This window comes from Pomacea canaliculata, linkage group LG6 (genome assembly GCF_003073045.1).
Source record: "Pomacea canaliculata isolate SZHN2017 linkage group LG6, ASM307304v1, whole genome shotgun sequence".
Taxonomy (NCBI): domain Eukaryota; kingdom Metazoa; phylum Mollusca; class Gastropoda; order Architaenioglossa; family Ampullariidae; genus Pomacea; species Pomacea canaliculata.
Window position 1 is genome coordinate 12,422,502 of NC_037595.1, and position 18,546 is coordinate 12,441,047.

The 18,546-nt window shown below is 42.0% G+C and overlaps 3 protein-coding genes across 3 annotated transcripts; 1 reads left to right on the forward strand and 2 right to left on the reverse strand.

Moving 5' to 3' along the window:
• The first annotated feature begins 1,816 nt into the window (after positions 1 to 1,816).
• Positions 1,817 to 10,223, forward strand: LOC112566245 (glutamate--isopropylamine ligase-like). The gene is made up of 4 exons (XM_025242295.1): positions 1,817 to 2,906; positions 4,734 to 5,062; positions 6,777 to 7,066; positions 7,974 to 10,223. Exons 2-4 carry the CDS (start codon positions 4,747 to 4,749, stop codon positions 8,865 to 8,867), a joined length of 1,500 nt encoding a protein of 499 aa, XP_025098080.1. The 5' UTR covers positions 1,817 to 2,906; positions 4,734 to 4,746; the 3' UTR covers positions 8,868 to 10,223.
• Positions 9,932 to 13,357, reverse strand: LOC112566246 (lengsin-like). The gene is made up of 3 exons (XM_025242296.1): positions 12,531 to 13,357; positions 11,594 to 11,883; positions 9,932 to 11,464 (listed from the first exon to the last, which is right to left on the reverse strand). The coding sequence occupies exons 1-3, from the start codon at positions 12,685 to 12,687 to the stop codon at positions 10,571 to 10,573; spliced, it is 1,341 nt and encodes a 446-aa protein (XP_025098081.1). The 5' UTR covers positions 12,688 to 13,357; the 3' UTR covers positions 9,932 to 10,570.
• Positions 13,358 to 14,340: 983 nt separating this feature from the next.
• Positions 14,341 to 18,095, reverse strand: LOC112566247 (lengsin-like). The gene is made up of 3 exons (XM_025242298.1): positions 17,598 to 18,095; positions 16,093 to 16,382; positions 14,341 to 15,954 (listed from the first exon to the last, which is right to left on the reverse strand). The coding sequence occupies exons 1-3, from the start codon at positions 17,752 to 17,754 to the stop codon at positions 15,061 to 15,063; spliced, it is 1,341 nt and encodes a 446-aa protein (XP_025098083.1). The 5' UTR covers positions 17,755 to 18,095; the 3' UTR covers positions 14,341 to 15,060.
• Between the last annotated feature and the right edge of the window lie 451 nt (positions 18,096 to 18,546).

The window sequence follows — 18,546 nt, forward strand, 5'->3', positions numbered from 1 at the left end:
CCTGGTTGGAGTTACTAATTCATTTTGTTTACATTTATTAAACTTTTGTTTTATTCCCATCTTCAGCTTCAATAAGTTACATTTGGGGTGGTAGTCTTGTACTTTTAATGTCATGTTCTCATGATTATTGATTTTCGTATTAATTCTGTTAAAACCCTATTATTGTTTTCTTTCTTGACATAAAATGCTAGAAGCCGTTGTTTTAAAAAGTCTCATTCTCCCCACTACAGTTTAAGATCATGTCTCCTCTTTCATCCATGATAATGATGTACTGAAACTGTAAAGAGAACAGCTTTATACATTACACTACAGGTTGATCCCACATTAAATTTTGAATATTTTGGTATGCAATTTTCATATGATGAACAAACGCTTTCATTTATCAAAAATATGGCATGTGCCAGTCAGTAAAATGTGCTATTGACCAACATGAGAAAATAGCTTATAATTGCCTTGATATAAGATGTGCATACACAAGACTGTCAACTGCAACAACCCACCCCAAACAGAGGGTTCCAAAATGGTGCATCACATTATTGGCTGAACCTCAAAAGCATTAGATTGGGGGAGTGGGGGAGGAGAGTGAAAAGAGAGCATGGCAGAAACACTTGTATGGTGGTGTACAACAGACATTAAATGGAAACTTAAAAGGTGTCAAAGGAAACAGTTTGGGAATGAGACTGCGAGCAAGATCCAACAACTGGTGAATAAAGTCTCAAAGAAAATTCTTTTGCTACCAGATCCAGACTCACTTCTTTGTCTGTGGACTTGATTATTGTGACCTTATTTTTTACATCACCTTATTCTTGCCATACCTGTAAAATATAATCCTTCTTTGACAGGCCTGATGCTTACTAAGGCACAGAAGGCACAGACCTCTGTTATCAAACCACTTTTGTATGACTGCGATACAGACTTTCAACCCCACTCTAAAGCACTGCTTTGAAAGTGCTAATGTCCTCTCTTCAAGTGTTGTTGGTTATGTCCTGTTCCTCTTGTAGTCTCTGGTCATGTCCTTTGCATAAATCTGATATCTTTCAACTGAAGACTCAGTTACAAAATTTGATTCACCCCTACATTTATACATATGTATTCCGAGTAGTTAATAAGTAAAATAAAATTAATATTAAATATGACTTATTTAATATAGTATAGTTAAGAATTTCTTTATCGGAGTAACTTAAAGGATGATTTACATTAGATTATGCTCACTATTGTAATTGCAATCATCAATTGCCATACCCCATAACCAAAAGATTTCATTGAGCGTATCTCTGTGATACCGATACTAGCGCGTTACAAAACTACATCATCATCATCATCATCATCATCATCATCATCATATATGCAAAAGAAACTTTACTTTGTGCGCACATAAATCTCATCAAATCATAGAAAAATATGCTTTTATAGATTCTATATACTAACATAAAAATATCAAGTAGCTTCTACAGCAGATTTACAGCTATTTATCACTTGGCTTGAATAACAGAATGTTATATACAAACAGCTAGCTGTAGTGTGTGTTGGCATTGTGAATTAACCTATTCCTGTTAAGTATTATTAACTAAAATCACTTGTCACAAATATGCTAAAGTTATGTTTGGTCTGTGTGATTTAAAAAAAAATATTTCAAATAATGAAGCTTTGAAGAAAATAAGTTGACACTTTTTATTTTAAGAGTAGGTAAAATGGATAATGATTACAGAAGATTTAGAAACCTTCAGGAATGCTACATGTACCACACAGCATAAGAATAAAATTTTAACAACACACTGCTGTTCTAACACACAACCATGACCAGATTTGCTCTTAATAAAAGGTATTTATTTCAAAAATATATCTCATGAATTACATAAAACTTTACTTAGCTTTCTGGATGTTGCAACAAAATTCTTGAATCTGACAGACTATTAAAAAAAAGAAAGAAAAACAAGCAAAGCAAAAAGTGTATTTCATTTTTTTAAATTCTATGGTACCTTCAATTTCACTTTCGATTGTATACCAGCGCCTGTACATAAACCTATATGTTGTGGAAGCCTTAAAATACTGGGCAGAGTGAGCTACAAAAGGAAGCTACACACATTTTTTGCCAAAAATAATAATAAAACGGCGTCTTCACACACGTACACACACACACAGAAACGACGAAAGTGAAAAAGAGCGACGCTTACAGGTCAACCAATCTTGATAAAGAAGACTAAATCACACTTATTTTGCTTCGTCGTCGAATCATTACATAGAATCATAGATGGTGATATAGTATCGACTATGAACTGGACGAGTCAACCACGAAGTGTGGTCGAGTTGACCGGCCCCGTGTAAACCTGTGCATAACACGGATACTAGTAACTTGGTATGTGGCCTAGATATTCTGTTGAACCTTTAGCACCAAGAAAATGGTTTGCACATATAATAGTAAACCTTTTAACCTTACGCCATGACACGCCATCTCGGATAGACAATCACACGATTTGTGTATTTTTCGTAGTTAAAATGATTGTCGGTTGAAGAAAGCGTTTAAAATTCACCCCTTGCACGTGATGTTGACCTGTATGTCTCGAATCACTCGTGCAGCATTGTTTACAATTTCGCGGCATGGTTCACTGTGGGATAAACAACTTTCACTGCAGCACGCCTAGGTCAAATCGGAGCTTGCGGAAACAGGTGCACGAACACAAGGGAGTACTGTTCTTTCGATGGACCCTCTTATTGTCACATTTACTCAAACAAGAAATACAATACTTTGTGTGGCACAAATAGCCGCGAGCGGAAGAGCGGGATGCATGGAGTGTGACATGCGCAGTGGAGCTCGGGGTCGAGTTGAATACTTCTCCCACCCGCTACCCGGCTGCGTGTACCCACGTCATGCAAGGCTGCAGCGCCAGGTAGCACGACATATGTAGGCAGGCCCGTTCTTAGCCCCCGCGGGGCCCGAGGCAAAAGGGCATGTGCGGGGCCCTCACGCCACGATCACACGGTTTTAGTTGGGATCTAAAGTCACTTTTTTCCTCAGGGATATCTCGTCTTTTATCATTGATAGCACGCTGCATACACATTACAACATAAGCCTACGATTAATTTATTTGTAACGTTCGTCAATAGGTTATGTAACCAACACGTCAAATGGCTACGTAGAGTGGGCTGTCGTACCAGAAATAACAGAGATTGAATTCCGCACTGAAGTGTTTTATTCAGTTTTGCTCAGCGTCTGGCCTAACTTCTCTCTCTCTCCAATTCACAAAGAGGTCCCACACCACTGTCAGCTCTGCTATTTATTCTCCCTGCCCTCGAACATTCTAGCCCTTCCTCGCACAGACATTCTATTTCGTCGCAATAAAGACATTTTGAACATCGCTACATTGTTGAACATCATTTCCTCCCTCGCGCAATGACAAGACATTTTTACTGTGAACATTGCTACATTGTTGAACATCATTTCCTCCCTCGCATAAGACATTTTACTTTGAACATTGCTACATTGTTGAACATCATTTCCTCCCTCGCACAAGGCATTCTACCTTTTCATTGCTGCCGTGCTGAACATTCTGGAATATAGATGCAATCTACAACCCAAAGACATTATACTTCGTACACTACTAGAGTGCTACAGTTACAACGAAGGGAACCTACAGACAGGCTACAGTCTGCAGTCGTAGTTGAGGTTGAGTTGATGGGTTTTGCATCCGCCATTAAGTAAACACACTAACACACACACCGACACACGTACATGCTAAAGACATTCAGATTTAGTAACCAAATAACATAGCAACACGTAACATACGGCATAATATACACATGTAAGTTTTCAACGCTAAAAAATATTTACAAGTGAACTTTCCTGGCCTTCATTAAAGCAAAATCATCAATCAGTTCACTGAAATCTAATTCCGAGAAACACTGTTCTCGATGGAGAGTATGGCCACAGGCCATGTTCCTCAGCCGATCTTGGCACATCGTTGACCGCAGGTAAGTTTTAATTAATTTCAGTTCGAGAAACTTCGTTCTCCGGAAGCTACTGTCACAGGTATTGTGAGGGCAATTCTTAAGGCAATCCATAAATTCGGAAAATCGAATGATCGTCCTTTAATGGAGAGGAAAGTCAACATCTTACGAAGGTCTCCATGCACAGAATCTGGAAAAAAACATACTTCAATACGTCCATTTCCCTCGGCAAGCATGTATCCATCGACATCTCGGCTTTCTCCATGTGTTAACACATCTTCCAAATTCTTCCCACATGACTTCGCACCGACTTTTGGCACTCCTTGAAGTTGTAGATAATCCAAAAATTTTGATTATGATTCCTTAATTGTTCAATCTTCTTTGAAGAGACGCAATTGCTGTATCCACTATCATGTTGAAGCAGTTGATGCGGAATCCTCCTGGGCATTTCTTCCTCCTACATCTTCTCCTTCGTATTGTTCGTAATCAAACATTCTCCTTCTCTTTCTAATTCGTGTAGCTTTAAAAACTGGTTCTGTAGCCAAATCCTCTGCAATTCTCTTGCATTAATCAGATAGCTTGAAAATCCATTTTGACGATAATCTGTCAGCCATGTGCAAATGCCCTCCAAGCCATTTAGTGCATCTGAAAAATCCGCAGTCAGATACGGCTGACTACACTTCCATATGCCTAGTTACCATATCAATCAAAAGCGCGGGGCCCCTTGAAGCGCGGGGCCCTAGGCAGATGCCTCGTCCGCCTGCCCCTAAGCACGGCCCTGTATGTAGGCGCGCCAGTGGCATGAGATCTCATCCTTCTCTCGGTGAGCCTATTTTAGCAACGATTTCCACTCAGGATCATTTACAAAAAGAAAGAATTACAGCACGTGTTTCCACGCCCTACCTGCATGTGTATCACCGTATTTCGCTGTTTATTGCAAAATCGTCTGCGAGTGTAGAAAATGTCAGCGGTAGCAGACGACGCTGCAGAATTGACATGGACAGTTTTGATTATGTCCACATGGTGATTCCTGATGTGAACGGCCTGCCGCGAGGGCAAGTCATCCCCAGACGGTTTGTCCGCCAGAAACTGAAAACGGGTGTTGACCTCTACTACGGTAAGTCGCATGAAAGATAAAGTTATCCAACAACACCATGCACTCTAGAGTGGCATTTGGTAAACGCTTGTGTGTAGGTGACTGGAGTACAGCTAGAATACTTCTAATTGTACAGAATACCTTTAACAGCTTATTTCGTACGAGTATTCGCGTGCTGGCGACGTTTAGAGACGGTACGAGATGTCAGGAACACGAACAAGCATGCGAACGCGCCGTCATACACTAAGGTTGTTGTCAATGTTGCATTATGCATGCATTAGAGACCACAAGAGCTACTTCCCATCAGTGCCAGAATAAACAGCTGCTCAGTGTTGCGCCATATTGTTCACTGTGATTGTGTCAGGCCTGGCGAGATGGGGTTGGGGGGAGTCTGGTGTACCTGGGCCCGCGGCTGTGACAGGGGCCCGGCCTTGGTCAGTGTATTGTTTTCTTTTTCTTTTAAATAAATATCTGGGGAAAGAATATCATAGCATTACACGTGGAGAAGTCGCGTTTCAAGTCTGCAATGTACTGTTGGCAGTGGTAATGTACTATTCCCAGGGGTAGTGGAATAGAGAAGTGGGTTGGCACGGCAATGGGAGTGTGGAGAGAGGGGTAGTCAGCACTGTCGTGTCATCAGCGACATCCTGTTCACCCCACAATGATGTCGGAAAGCCGCTAGACACCGATTAACTATCGCTTAAGACCAGTCTAGAACAAGGGTGGGTAACCTTTTTTTCCCCCGCCAAGGGCCATAAGGATATTTGTAACATCATTTGAAGAACAAACCAAATTATCAACTTGAAAGTTTTCCCTGCTATATTTCATCAAGCTGTAATGCTGTCACTTGGCACTGACTGAATGTCACTGAGCTACCGCAACACAGATGGGCAGCCAACAAGAGGCATGCCTATCTGTCCTATCATCGTTACTTTATGCTCTAGTTCCACGGTTCACAACCGGTGGTACGCGTACGGCAAGAGTTATGATGGGTAGTCAGCGACCTATATGTACTTTAAATAAGTACTTTTATGTGCGAACTTACACACGAGGAGTACCCACGGATATACTTTCACCCTTTGAGGTTACAGTCGCGAAAAAGGTTGAGATTCTCTGCTCTAGTTGAGTCCCCCGTGCGGTTGCCTGACAAGTGCATAGTATGTATCGGAAGAGGAGTTGGTCGTTGAACTTGAAGACTTACAAACAATTCATAATGCTGATTTCCGAGATTCATCGCTAACACCCTTAGAATTGTTAAACAGCCTGAACTGTTCACAAATTTAAATGTAATCCTTATAATCTTTTGCACATTTCACTTACCGTCGCTCAAGCGGAACGTTTGCTGAGGATTCATGGCCGAGTGAAGAATGTGTGTCAGCCCACAATGTGTCAAGATCGGGTGAACAGGTTAGGGTGCTGGCAGTGTACAGGCTCGGCTCACCAGGCCCGAGGCGCATTATCTCTTAATAACCAATTTCAAATATTCTGTCAATAGAGCATAACAACAACCTGACTGTTCCAACTATATGCAAACAAACGCAAACTTAGATAATAAAAATAAATAAAAAGTACAATTTGACAAAAGTTTCGTTTTATTTTAAAGAGAACGGCTACAATTCTGTAGACTAATTTTAAGAAATTTTTATATGTTTGTATGAAAAAAGGTTTGACTTACAAGCAAACAGATATTATTCATGGTCTTGTTGAGAGTCTGATTTCCCCTATTTGTTTAAAGGTGTACTAATGATGGGACCCAACTCGGAATACACTATGAAAATAGAAGAATACGTAACAATGGAGAACCGGAACTGGAAGCCTGACCTTTCAACTTTGATAGCTACGCCCTGGTGCGACAGTGGCTCCCGCCGCACAGCTTCCGTTCTCTGTGATCTTTTGAAAAGGGACGGCACTCCTGATGGGCTGTCCACCCGGGGTATAGTGCAGCAGTTACTTGGAAAATTACGAGACAATTTTGGACTCACACTTAAAGTTGCCTTCGAGTTTGAATTCTTTGTCATGAAGGAGGTAAGCATCCAATAATAAGTGTATGTGAAAAGAGTAGTTGAAATATGCAAATAAGTTCTTCTGATGGCAGTATTTTTTGTAGCTGTCGCTATCAAAAGGAGCATTTGATTTTCTTCCTACTGTTGTTGTTTAGCGACATTGTCGAAATACTTACAACAACATAAAATCTAACTATCGAGAATCAGTGCTTGACCAGTTAAAATAAGACATGAATAAATTAAAAATGACAAATAGAGATGAGAGAATTTCAATATTTGTCAGCTTTCAAACTCATTATTTTGCATTTATTACATTATGCTTTGAATTATTTCCCTTTAAGGCTTTTGATCGTTGGTTAAAATTATCATCTTCATTACTGATTCAAATTACTACACTGTAATAATTTGTTTGAAATTATTGTTCATCAAGATTTATAATAATGAAAAGGATTTAAAAGGAGCAGAGACAGGTCGTTTCCGTCTACTATAAGTTTTTAGCAGATATATAAGTCCTGCAGTTTACTGTGTGGCCATGACGATAAATTACACATATTGGTGTAAGAAAATGGCTAAGAAATGTGTCAATAAACACTCAAAGTTGTACTGAAGACTTTCTGAATAACATTCTCTAGAATTAAGTGCAGTGAAATGTATATATACACATAAATCGTGAGTGCATATATTTAAGTGGATCTTTTATTTTGATTGTTTTTTTTTCGTGTACTTATACAAAATATCAGTTATGAAGAACTAGAAAACAGGAAATACTTAACAAATAGCTCGAAAATCGTAATCCATTTGTGCGAGAAAAAAATCAGTAGAACGATATAAGCTGTTGCTGTAGTTACTGGCAATAGGCAAAAACCATTGAAAGTGTATCAAGTAAATATATCGTGTTTGACATACTGATTCTGCTTGCTCGTTTTTAGGACACTTTAGAACCGCTCGGAGGAGACAGCTGTCAGTTTTTTGACCTTCGCAGAACGGAGGGTAACATCGACATGTTCTACGACCTGTGCGAGACGCTGGAGAAGGCGGGGCTGCACGTGATGTCCTTTTCCTCAGAGTTTTACGCCGGCCAATGGGAGCTCAACTTCGACCCTCAGGATGGCATCAAAGCCGCCGACATGGCGTTTCACGTGAAGAACGCCGTCAAGAGCTTCTTCAAGCGGCGCGGCTACACGGCCACCTTCATGTCGGTGCCTGATGATAGTCTGGGGCGCAGCGGCCTTCACTTCAACCACTCTCTGTGGACGGCGGCCGGCCAGAACGCCATGGTGGACGACCAGAGGAAGGACGCCATCTCCGACCTCGCACTGCGTTGGAACGCAGGCATCCTGAAGCACGCGCGCGCCCTGACAGCGCTGTGTTGTCCCACCATCAACTGCTACCGACGCCTGCACCGAGTGGCCTGCCCTTCCAAAAACACCTGGGCGGTGGAACATCGTACAGGTATGACCCGCTTCAGGGTGTCTGATAACAACGTCTTCATTGAAAATCGCCTGCCATCCTCCGCTGCCAATCCTTACCTGGTCATCGCTGGTCATCTGGCAGCAGGAATGGCGGGACTGGAGGCCGCGGAAATCGAACTGCCACCAGAAATGGATCTCGAACATGCGCAGAAACTGCCGGTTTCGCTGGAAGAGGCTTTGGACGTCTTTGAGAATGACGAAGTAATGTTGGAGGCGTTTGGTCAGCGGTTTGTGTCGTGTTTTGTCACTGGAAAGTGGGACGGTGAGCTGACGGAATACAACCTTCTCTGGACAGCCCCAGAAGAGAAAATAATTAAGTTCGAGAGAAAGAAGTACCTCGAAAGTTTGTAGTTATTTCTTCTGTCAGTTGAAATAATGAAGTAAATAGGTAGAAGTGTGACTCAGAATAGTTTAAATAGTTCATTGCATTTTACACTGGGAACTGTCGGGCTATACATGCAGTACGAGAGCCCATACAAATGAAGCCGACAACACATTGATGAGATTAGATGCAGTTAAGATATTTAGAAAGTTAAAATGATATAATTTAAGGGTGAAACAACTGCGGAAAAAGATGATGAGTGTTGTTTTTTTAAGGTGGAAAGGACCGAGTTAGATGTATATCACTGAGGTACGCCAGCACAATAATTACAGTAAAACCACTATACATGTGATTTTGAATTGCCCCAACTAAAGTGCTCAAATAGTAGGCTTTGTATATGTTAGGTAAGTAAACAACAACAATATCCCTTTTTATAAAGCTATACTGTTTTCGGGGGTATAAAATGTCGTCGGGATTTTTTGAAAAAAGGATGTGTGTCCATGCATGCGTGCTTGTTGTGTAAATGTTCTAGTGTGTTTTGGCCTACTGTGGTGAATGGACGCCGGCGAGTCCGCATTAGCATGATTGGTGAGACTTAACAGTCAGTAGTTATGGTTAATATAAAAAAGACTGTCAAAATATTACAAAGATTACTTTTGTTTCGCCCCGCTACTCAACATCTGACTTATTCTCACTCCCACACCAATTCATGATCTCCATACAGACTGTATAAGTAGTTTCACCTTTGAATAGAATAAAACAAATCTTGCCCATTGCCATAAAATTCATAAAAATCGTACGCGAAAAACGAGAAATGAAAAAGTATGCAGGAAATTCCAAAAGAATTATTAAAAAATTATTTTGTCTTGGTTTGCTACGCATGATCATGTGTCTTGTAAACATAATTGTTTGTTGAGGAAGATAATGGTAGCGTGAGGTTTGTGCTTCATGGGTAATCTTAACGGAAAAATATATACGGCAATGACGTAAGTACACAAGACGCATACGCGTACGTACATTGGCTCTTTTGTTTTTGTGACTAACATAAAGTTTGCACTCATTTTTCTTAAGGAATCATTTTTTAAAAGAAATAGAAAGTTCACTTCTTTAATAAACTTTACAGGCACAAACAGAAATAATTCTCGATTAACAAAAAATATACAATCTATACGAAGAGCACATATACAATTAACGTAGTTGATACTCTCACATACTCTTTCTTTCTCATTCGCAGCAGACGGCTTTCTCTTCGTCTATTACATTCTCACCAGCACATCGTTACTCACTGCTATGTAACAGGTTGGTCCCTCGCTGCTTGACCTTTCCCCCTTCCCCCCTCAACTCCAGTAAACTAAATGTATTATGACGTGGACAGCCAAAAAAAAGCAATCGCTTTGAAAGAATTAGCATGCGTCCTGAGAGATTGTACTTTAGAGACACCGTTAGTAACACTACACTACACCCCTAGTGTTAACCCAGGTATGACCTAACACGTTTCAGCCTGCACGTGACTGATAAATCTAAGTTTCTATAAACATTATTAATTAACCGTCTGCTGCCAACGATTAAACCAACTGCGTCAGCATTATCTTTGGTCTTTTGGCCACTCCTCTTCAATCAATAAATTCTGGTGTAAAGAGCTAATGTCACACTATTATGCGTTTGTTCACATTTCATGTGTTACATGGAATTCAGTTTTCTAGAATATTAATATGGAGAAGAAGACAAATATCTACAGGCTAACAAGATATTTCTTTCTCTCGTATTTAATTTTCTCCTCCTCTGTGTCTGGGGAGAGAAGACTATACTGATGAAGTTCATGGTCGCGTTTTCCAATCAGAAGATGCGACACAAACCGTCGACCCAACGCTTCCACCATCACTGTATCCTTCTCAAGGCAGTCCAAGGCTTCTCCCAGTGACGTCGGCAACTTTTGTGCATGCTCGATATCCATTTCCGGTGGCAGTTCCATTTCTGTAGCCTCCAGTCCTGCCATTCCTGCTGCCAGGTGACCAGCGATGGCCAGGTAAGGATTAGCTGCACCGGAAGGCAGGCGACTCTCCAGGTACACGTTGTTGTTGCTGATCTTAAAGCGGTTCATACCTGTGCGATGCTCCACAGCCCAGGTGGTTTCGGAGGGGCAGGCCACTTGGTGCAGGCGTCGGTAGCAGTTGATGGTGGGACAACACAGCGCTGTCAGGGCCCGCGCGTGCTTCAGAAGTCCTGCGTTCCAACGCAGAGCGAGGTCGGAGATGGCGTCTTTCCTCTGGTCGTCCACCATGGCGTTCTGACCGGCCGCCGTCCACAACGAGTGATTGAGGTGAAGGCCGCTGCGCCCTAGCTTGTCGTCAGGCACCGACATGAAGGTGGCCGTGTAGCCGCGCCGCTTGAAGAAGCTCTTGACGGCGTTCTTCACGTGGAACGCCATGTCGGCGGCTTTGATGCCCTCTATGGGGTCGAAGTTGAGCTCCCACTGCCCGGCGTAATACTCAGAGGTAATAGATGTCACGTGCAGACCCGCCTTCTCCAGCGTCTCGCACAGGTCGTACACAAGATCACGATGACCTTCTGTTCTGCGAATATCGTAAACCTGGAAGCTGTCTCCTCCAAGAGGTTCTAGAGTATCCTAAAAAATATACACAACGAAATTCTATTTAACAAATAATTATTTAACAATTAACAGTGTGTTATATTTGTTCGAAATTATCATATTTGACAGACTGTCATCAAGCAAACATTTATAAATGTTATTTACTTCTTTAAAGACGATGAATTCAAACTCGAAAGCAACTTTAATCGTGAGTCCGAATTTGTCCCTTAGCTTGCCAAGAAGTTGTTGCAGTATGCCACGGGTGGACAACCCATCAGGAGTACCGTCCCTTTTCAGAAGATCGCAGAGAACGAAAGCTGTGCGGCGGGAACCCGAGTCGCACCAGGGCGTGGCTATCAAAGTTGAAAGGTCAGGCTTCCAGGTTCGGTTCTCAAGCGTTCTGTACTCTTCTATTTTGGTGCTGAACTCCGAGTTAGGTCCAAGCATTAATATGTCTGGAAAGAAACGAAATTACATTGAGTCATTTAGCCATCCCGAAGTCACGATAATATGGCCAGTAACGGTAGACTAGGTAAATATACTTCAAAAGGATTAGTTTTACTAATAGCAACTGCTTTAAAGACGCATTGGTATTAATCCTTCTTTATCCAAGAGCAGATTGCTGGAGATATTAAAGGAAGTTTTATCCAACTGAAGATGAAAGAAGCACTGTAAATTAAATTTTTTGGTAGGTGCTAATAGAGGAAGATCAAACATATTGATGTTTTGGTTAAAAGCTTTAGTGAGTCGCTGGACTCTGAGGTGACGAATTCAAGGGGGAAAAAAATTGAAATGTCTAATTTGTCAGAGTTTTTTTTTTTATTTCCTCGCTATACCTAAATCAACACAAAAATTAAACCCAAATTTATCACTGATCTTAGCTGAAATTAATTTTATTGAAACAAACTCTTTCATTCTCTAAGAAAAAAAGAAAAAAAAACCAAACACGTTCAAGCCTATTCTATGGGAGACAACCAGGGTCAATCATCGGTGGAGGATAAGCTCCCTTGGGCGGATATTCGTGTCAGTTTGGCTACTCATGGCCACAGTCTACCGCCTTAACATACAACATCGATCATGTTTTAATTTGATTTCAACTTACTGTAGGCGAGGTCGACACCTTCTGTTAGCTTCTGGCGGACGAAGCGTCTGGGAATAACTGCTCCTCGCGGCAGCCCGTTCACATCAGGAATTACCATGTGGACATAATCAAAGCTGTCCACCTCGATTTCTCCTGCGTCGTCTGCTACCGCTGACATCTTCTACACTGCTGACAATCTTTTTTTTTCACAAAGAGCAAGAGTAATTTGCTAAGATGTGTTGTCTGAGAAGAAAAATAGAACGTCCTCCCAAAGAAGAGAATCATGTGACTGATATATCTCTGAGATTGCACAGTCAGGCGTAATCCTTAATTTATACGAAGGCATTTGATTGGTGCGTATGAATAACGCGACCTTTACAGGTTGTTGACCTACTTTCTGCAGCTTATTGCATGCACGGACTGACATCGATGGCTGACAATATATGACCATCTCGACAGACGACACTAGTAACTCTGTCTTTAGCTCGGCTCCTTTTTTACCTGACAGCGGACGTAGCTTTCACAAATAAGACATAATATTAAAAAAAAAAAAAAAACAAAAAAAAAAAAACAACAACAACCAAAAATTGGATAGACTGGTAAAATTGCTGCAATCTCAGTATTTGGGAGGATGCGAGTGTTATTTAGTCACTGAGAGGTCACACGCACACAGATACTGTCTTTGTCTCTCTCTCTCTCACACTGCTCTGACATGAATATTAGGACTATGTTATCTCTAAAGGGCAATCGTTTATCGTTGGCACTTGGTGATTGTTGAAGTACAGACATGTTTGTCTTTCACAAGGGCTGCTCTTTCTTGAGTCACTGAAAGATTGCTTAGAGTGCAGTGGCGGCGTTAGGGGGTGGCAAATGGGGCGGCCGCCCCAGGCCCCGCTCTCGAAGGGGCCCCGCGCTTTAGCCCCGAGGTCATCTTTATGACTTATTGCTAGCTGTGTTAAACAAGTTGTGACCAAAAAAAATTGACGTTCAGAAAACACTTCTAAGTTCTAATTAATAAAATTATTGAACCCATGTCTTCACGTTAAACCTGACAATAATAACAAGCATTTTATTAAGTTATAGTCACCATATTATTTCGCTTTAAGAAAAAGCCGCTACTGTCACAAACGGTGGGAAAGGTAACGAACAATTAAAACACTAAATTCATTCGTTATTTCGCGAAATATATCCAGCCTATCTAACTCTGTATAAATCAGTGTTTCCGGCATCACATCAATAGGGATATTGATACATGTACTCCATTACCCCGGCCCCGCGCGGATGGTCGGCCCCAGGCCCCGCGTGTTCTTAACGGTTCCTAACGCCGCCTCTGTTAGAGTGGTATGCATATATTTTTTAAAGTTGCATCGACACTTGATTTTTTTCGTGGAAATTACCTATGAACAATATCTCCACTATCACAACGTTCTAGAAGAAATATTTTATTTATTATTTTCCTTGTCATTGCGCTAAATATCAGCTGTCGCCACTAAAAGCAACATAGTAACCCATTTCATCCTGACATCAGCACATCTTTGGAAAGTTTTGCTAGATTCTGATGTGGCTACAATTGTGTTTGTATGCAGGTGAATCAGCAAGGGTTAACTAAAAGTAGCTCTAGCAGCACTCCTAAGTGTACAATTAACTTTCAGCAAACTTACTAATTTTTTATCAATACTAGCGCTACATGCCATTACTTTTGACAGACTTTAGGAGTTTTTTCTTTAAAAAAAATTATTAATAAATTGAAGTGAAAACAATTACTAAGCAGTCCGACTATATTCCAATGTTGATAATGTAGCAAGGGAACAAAAATTTAACAATCATTAGGTCACAGAAACTAACATTTTAATACGCTCAAGCTCAGTTCTTTGAAAATTTATAGTGTTTGTCAGGGTGAAATAATTGCAGGTAACTTACACTGGTATTTACTTCAGGGGTTTGCCTCGAGGCTAGCACTGTAACGAACGAACGAAGAGCACGCATACGATTAACGTAGTTAACATATATCCTCTTTCTTTCTCATTGGCAGCAGACGGCTTTCTCTTCGTCTATAACACCCTCAGCAGCACATCCTCCCTCACTGTTATGTCACAGGTTTTGTTAAAATCACTCGCTGCTGGGCCTTTCCCCTGCTCGACCTCCAGTAAAGTGAATATATTATGACGTGGACATCCAAAAAAAGCAATCGTTGTTGAAACAATTAGCATGCGTCCTGAGCGACTGTACTTTAGAGACACCGTTCCTAACACTAACAAACTACACTACACCCCTAGTGTTAACCCAGGTATGACCTAACACATTTCAGCCTGCACGTGACTGATAAATCTAAGTTTCTATAAACATTATTAATTAACCATCTGCTGCCAACGATTAAACCAACTGCGTCAGCATTATCTTTGGTCTTTGGACCACTTCCTTTCAATCAATAAATTCTGGCTCAAAGAGCAAATGTCACACTATTATGCGTTTGTTCACTGTCACGTGTTACATGGATTTTCCTGGAGCTTGCAGATTTCTAGAATATTAATTTGGAGAAGAAGACAAATACCTACAGGCTAACAAGATATTTCTTTCTCTCGTATTTAATTTTCTCCTCCTCTGTGTCTGGGGAAAGAAGACTATACTGATGAAGTTCATGGTCGCGTTTTCCAATCAGAAGATGCGACACAAACCGTCGACCCAACGCTTCCACCATCACTGTATCCTTCTCAAGGCAGTCCAAGGCTTCTCCCAGTGACGTCGGCAACTTTTGTGCATGCTCGACATCCATTTCCGGTGGCAGTTCGATTTCCGCGGCCTCCAGTCCTGCCATTCCTGCTGCCAGGTGACCAGCGATGGCCAGGTAAGGATTAGCTGCACCGGAAGGCAGGCGACTCTCCAGGTACACGTTGTTGTTGCTGACCTTAAAGCGGGTCATACCTGTGCGATGCTCCACAGCCCAGGTGGTTTCGGAGGGGCAGGTCACTCGGTTCAGTCGTCGGTAACAGTTGATGGTGGGACAACACAGTGCTGTCAGAGCCCGCGCGTGCTTCAGGATGCCGGCGTTCCAACGTAGAGCGAGGTCGGAGATGGCGTCCTTCCTCTGGTCGTCCACCATGGCGTTCTGACCGGCCGCCGTCCACAGAGAGTGGTTGAGGTGAAGGCCGCTGCGCCCTAGCTTGCCATCAGGCACCGACATGAAGGTGGCCGTGTAGCCGCGCCTCTTGAAGAAGCCCTTAACGGCGTTCTTCACGTGGAACGCCATGTCGGCGGCTTTGATGCCTTCTATGGGGTCGAAGTTGAGCTCCCATTGGCCGGCGAAAAACTCAGAGGTAATAGATGTCACGTACAGGCCAGCCTTCTCCAGCGTCTCGCACAGGTCGTACAAAAGATCACGATGACCTTCTGTTCTGCGAATATCCTCAAATTGGAAGCTGTCTCCTCCAAGAGGTTCTAGAGTATCCTAAAAAAAAATATACACAACGAAATTGTATTTAACAAATAATTATTTAACGATTAACAGTGAATTATATTTTTTCTAAGTTAGCTTGTTTGACAGACATCCATCTTCAAAGCGCAAACATTTAAAAATGTTAATTACTTCTTTCATGACGATGAATTCAAACTCGAAAGCAACTTTAATCGTGAGTCCGAATTTGTCCCTTAGCTCGCGAAGAAGTTGTTGCACTATGCCACGGGTGGACAACCCATCAGGAGTACCGTCCCTTTTCAGAAGATCGCAAAGAACGAAAGCTGTGCGTCGGGAACCCGAGTCGCACCATGGCGTGGCTATCAAAGATGAAAGGTCAGGCTTCCACATCCGATTCTCAAGGGTTCTGTACTCTTCTATTTTTGTGCTGTACTCCGAGTTAGGCCCAAGCATTAATACATCTGGAATGAAACAAAATTACATTGAGTCATTTAGCCATCCCGAAGTCAGGATAATGTGGCCAGTAACGGTAGACTAAGTAAATATAGTTCAAAAGGATTAGTTTTACTAATAGCAACTGCTTTAAAGACGCCTTGGTATTAATCATCCTTTATCCAAGAGCAGATTGCTGAGATATTTAAGCAAGTTTTCTCCTACTAAAGACGATAGAAGCGTTTTCATGTAGGGGCTGTAGTAGATGGAGGACGAACAAACATTTGTTGTTGTTGTTGTTGTAGTTATACAGAAAGTGCTTCCACCTTTCGCACTGTGGGGAGGGGGTAAGGGAGTTTCGGAGCTTTGGAGAGGGAAAATAGCCCACTTGCAAAAATTGATGTTTTGGTTAAAAGCTTTAGTGAGTCGCTGCACTTTGGGGTGACGAATTCAAGGGGAAAAAAATTGAATGTTTTTGAAATTCATTGTTATAAATAACAACACAATCATTAAACCCAAATTTATGACAGTTTTTAGCTGAAATTAATTTTATTCAAACAAACTCTTTCATTCTCTACTTTTTTTTTTAATATATATAAACACGGTCAAACATAGTCCATGGGAGACAACCAACGTCAAATCATCGGTGGAGGATAGGCTCCCTTGGGCGATATATTCGTGTCAGTTGTACTCATGGCAATAGTCTACCGCAGTGATGCCCAACCTTTTTCGGCCTGCGGGCCATATCCATTTCGGACAGCCGTGTCGCGGGCCATATCCATTTCGGACAGCCGTGTCGCGGGCCACTTCACCGCAAAAATACAAAAAGGGAAAAAAAATTAGAGCAGATACCATTTTTTATTATAAACAAGTTGTACTTACCATTAATTATGTAGTAATTAGTGGGATATTTGAAGTTGTTTTCGCGAAACCAACTTCTGAATCTCCGGCCTCATCGTAGAGACATCAAGTCGGAGAACTGAATAGAAATGTTCGTCCATCGAAAAAAAAGATTGGGAAACGCCCCTACGTGGGGATAAATACTTCTTCTTCCCTTTTTTTTCGTTTTTTTAGGTCTTCTTTTATTACTAACATGCCGATTTCCTGCACTGTGGGCAGAAGTTTCGCGGGCCGGATGGCACCGCGTCGCGGGCCGGATATGGCCCGCGGGCCGTAGGTTGTGCATCCCTGGTCTACCGCTTTAACATACTACATCGATCATGGTTTAATTTGATGCAACTTACTGTAGGGGAGCTCGACACCTGCTTCTAGCTTCTGGCGGACAAACCGTCTGGGGATGACTTGTCCTCGAGGCAGCCCGTTCACATCAGGAATTACCAAGTGGACATAATCAAAACTGTCCACGTCGATTTCTCCTGCGTCGTCTGCTACCGCTGACATCTTCTACACTGCTGATGATTTTTTTTTTCACAAAAAGCAAGAGTAATTTGCTAAGATGTGTTGTCTGAGAAGAAAAGTAGAACGTCCTCCCAAAGAAGAGAATCATGTGACTGATATTTCTCAGAGATTACACAGTCAGGCCGAAACCTTAATTTATACGAAGACATTTGATTGGCGCGTATGAATAACCTGACCTTTACAGGTCCCTGACCTACTTTCTGCAGCTTATTGCATGCACGGACTGACATCGACAGACTACACTAGCAACTCTGTCTTTAGCTCGGCGCTTTCTTTACTGCTTCCATAAATAAGACCTAATATTAAAAACAACAACAAGAACAACCAATAATTGGATAGACTGATAAAATTCCTGCAATCTCAGTTCTTTGGGAGTATGCGAGTCTTATTCAGTCACTGAGAGAACCCACACGCACACAGATTCTGTGTCTTTATCTCTCTCACACACAATGCTCTGACATGAATGTTAGGACTATGTTATCTCCAAAGGGTAAGGTGACCAGACGTCCCGGCTTTTGACCTCGTGTCCCGCCTGCTCATAGTGCGGAACGCCCACTGTCCCGCTTTTTGGCTTTCACCAGATTTGCCGTTGACGGGCGGAAATGACCCGTCAGTGGTAAACATGACCTGTTGACCCCTCTGCGCCTGCGCACTGTGAGAAGGCAATTCCTGGGCTCGGCAATTCGTGAGGTCATGACACCCCCACCTCCTTTATCGGCGTTCTTTGTCGGTGACGTCACCATCATCGGCACGTGTCCCGCTTTCGCACCCCGA

Excerpts from the sequence above, each read along its gene's own strand:
- LOC112566245 (XM_025242295.1), top strand. The coding sequence starts at position 4,747 with ATGAGATCTCATCCTTCTCTCGGTGAGCCTATTTTAGCAACGATTTCC. Across the intron at positions 5,063-6,776 it reads GGGTGTTGACCTCTACTACG|GTGTACTAATGATGGGACCC; the intron begins GTAAGTCGCATG and ends ATTTGTTTAAAG. Across the intron at positions 7,067-7,973 it reads AATTCTTTGTCATGAAGGAG|GACACTTTAGAACCGCTCGG; the intron begins GTAAGCATCCAA and ends GCTCGTTTTTAG.
- LOC112566246 (XM_025242296.1), bottom strand. The coding sequence starts at position 12,687 with ATGTCAGCGGTAGCAGACGACGCAGGAGAAATCGAGGTGGACAGCTTT. Across the intron at positions 11,884-12,530 it reads AGGTGTCGACCTCGCCTACA|ACATATTAATGCTTGGACCT; the intron begins GTAAGTTGAAAT and ends GTTTCTTTCCAG. Across the intron at positions 11,465-11,593 it reads AATTCATCGTCTTTAAAGAA|GATACTCTAGAACCTCTTGG; the intron begins GTAAATAACATT and ends TATATTTTTTAG.
- LOC112566247 (XM_025242298.1), bottom strand. The coding sequence starts at position 17,754 with ATGTCAGCGGTAGCAGACGACGCAGGAGAAATCGACGTGGACAGTTTT. Across the intron at positions 16,383-17,597 it reads AGGTGTCGAGCTCCCCTACA|ATGTATTAATGCTTGGGCCT; the intron begins GTAAGTTGCATC and ends GTTTCATTCCAG. Across the intron at positions 15,955-16,092 it reads AATTCATCGTCATGAAAGAA|GATACTCTAGAACCTCTTGG; the intron begins GTAATTAACATT and ends ATTTTTTTTTAG.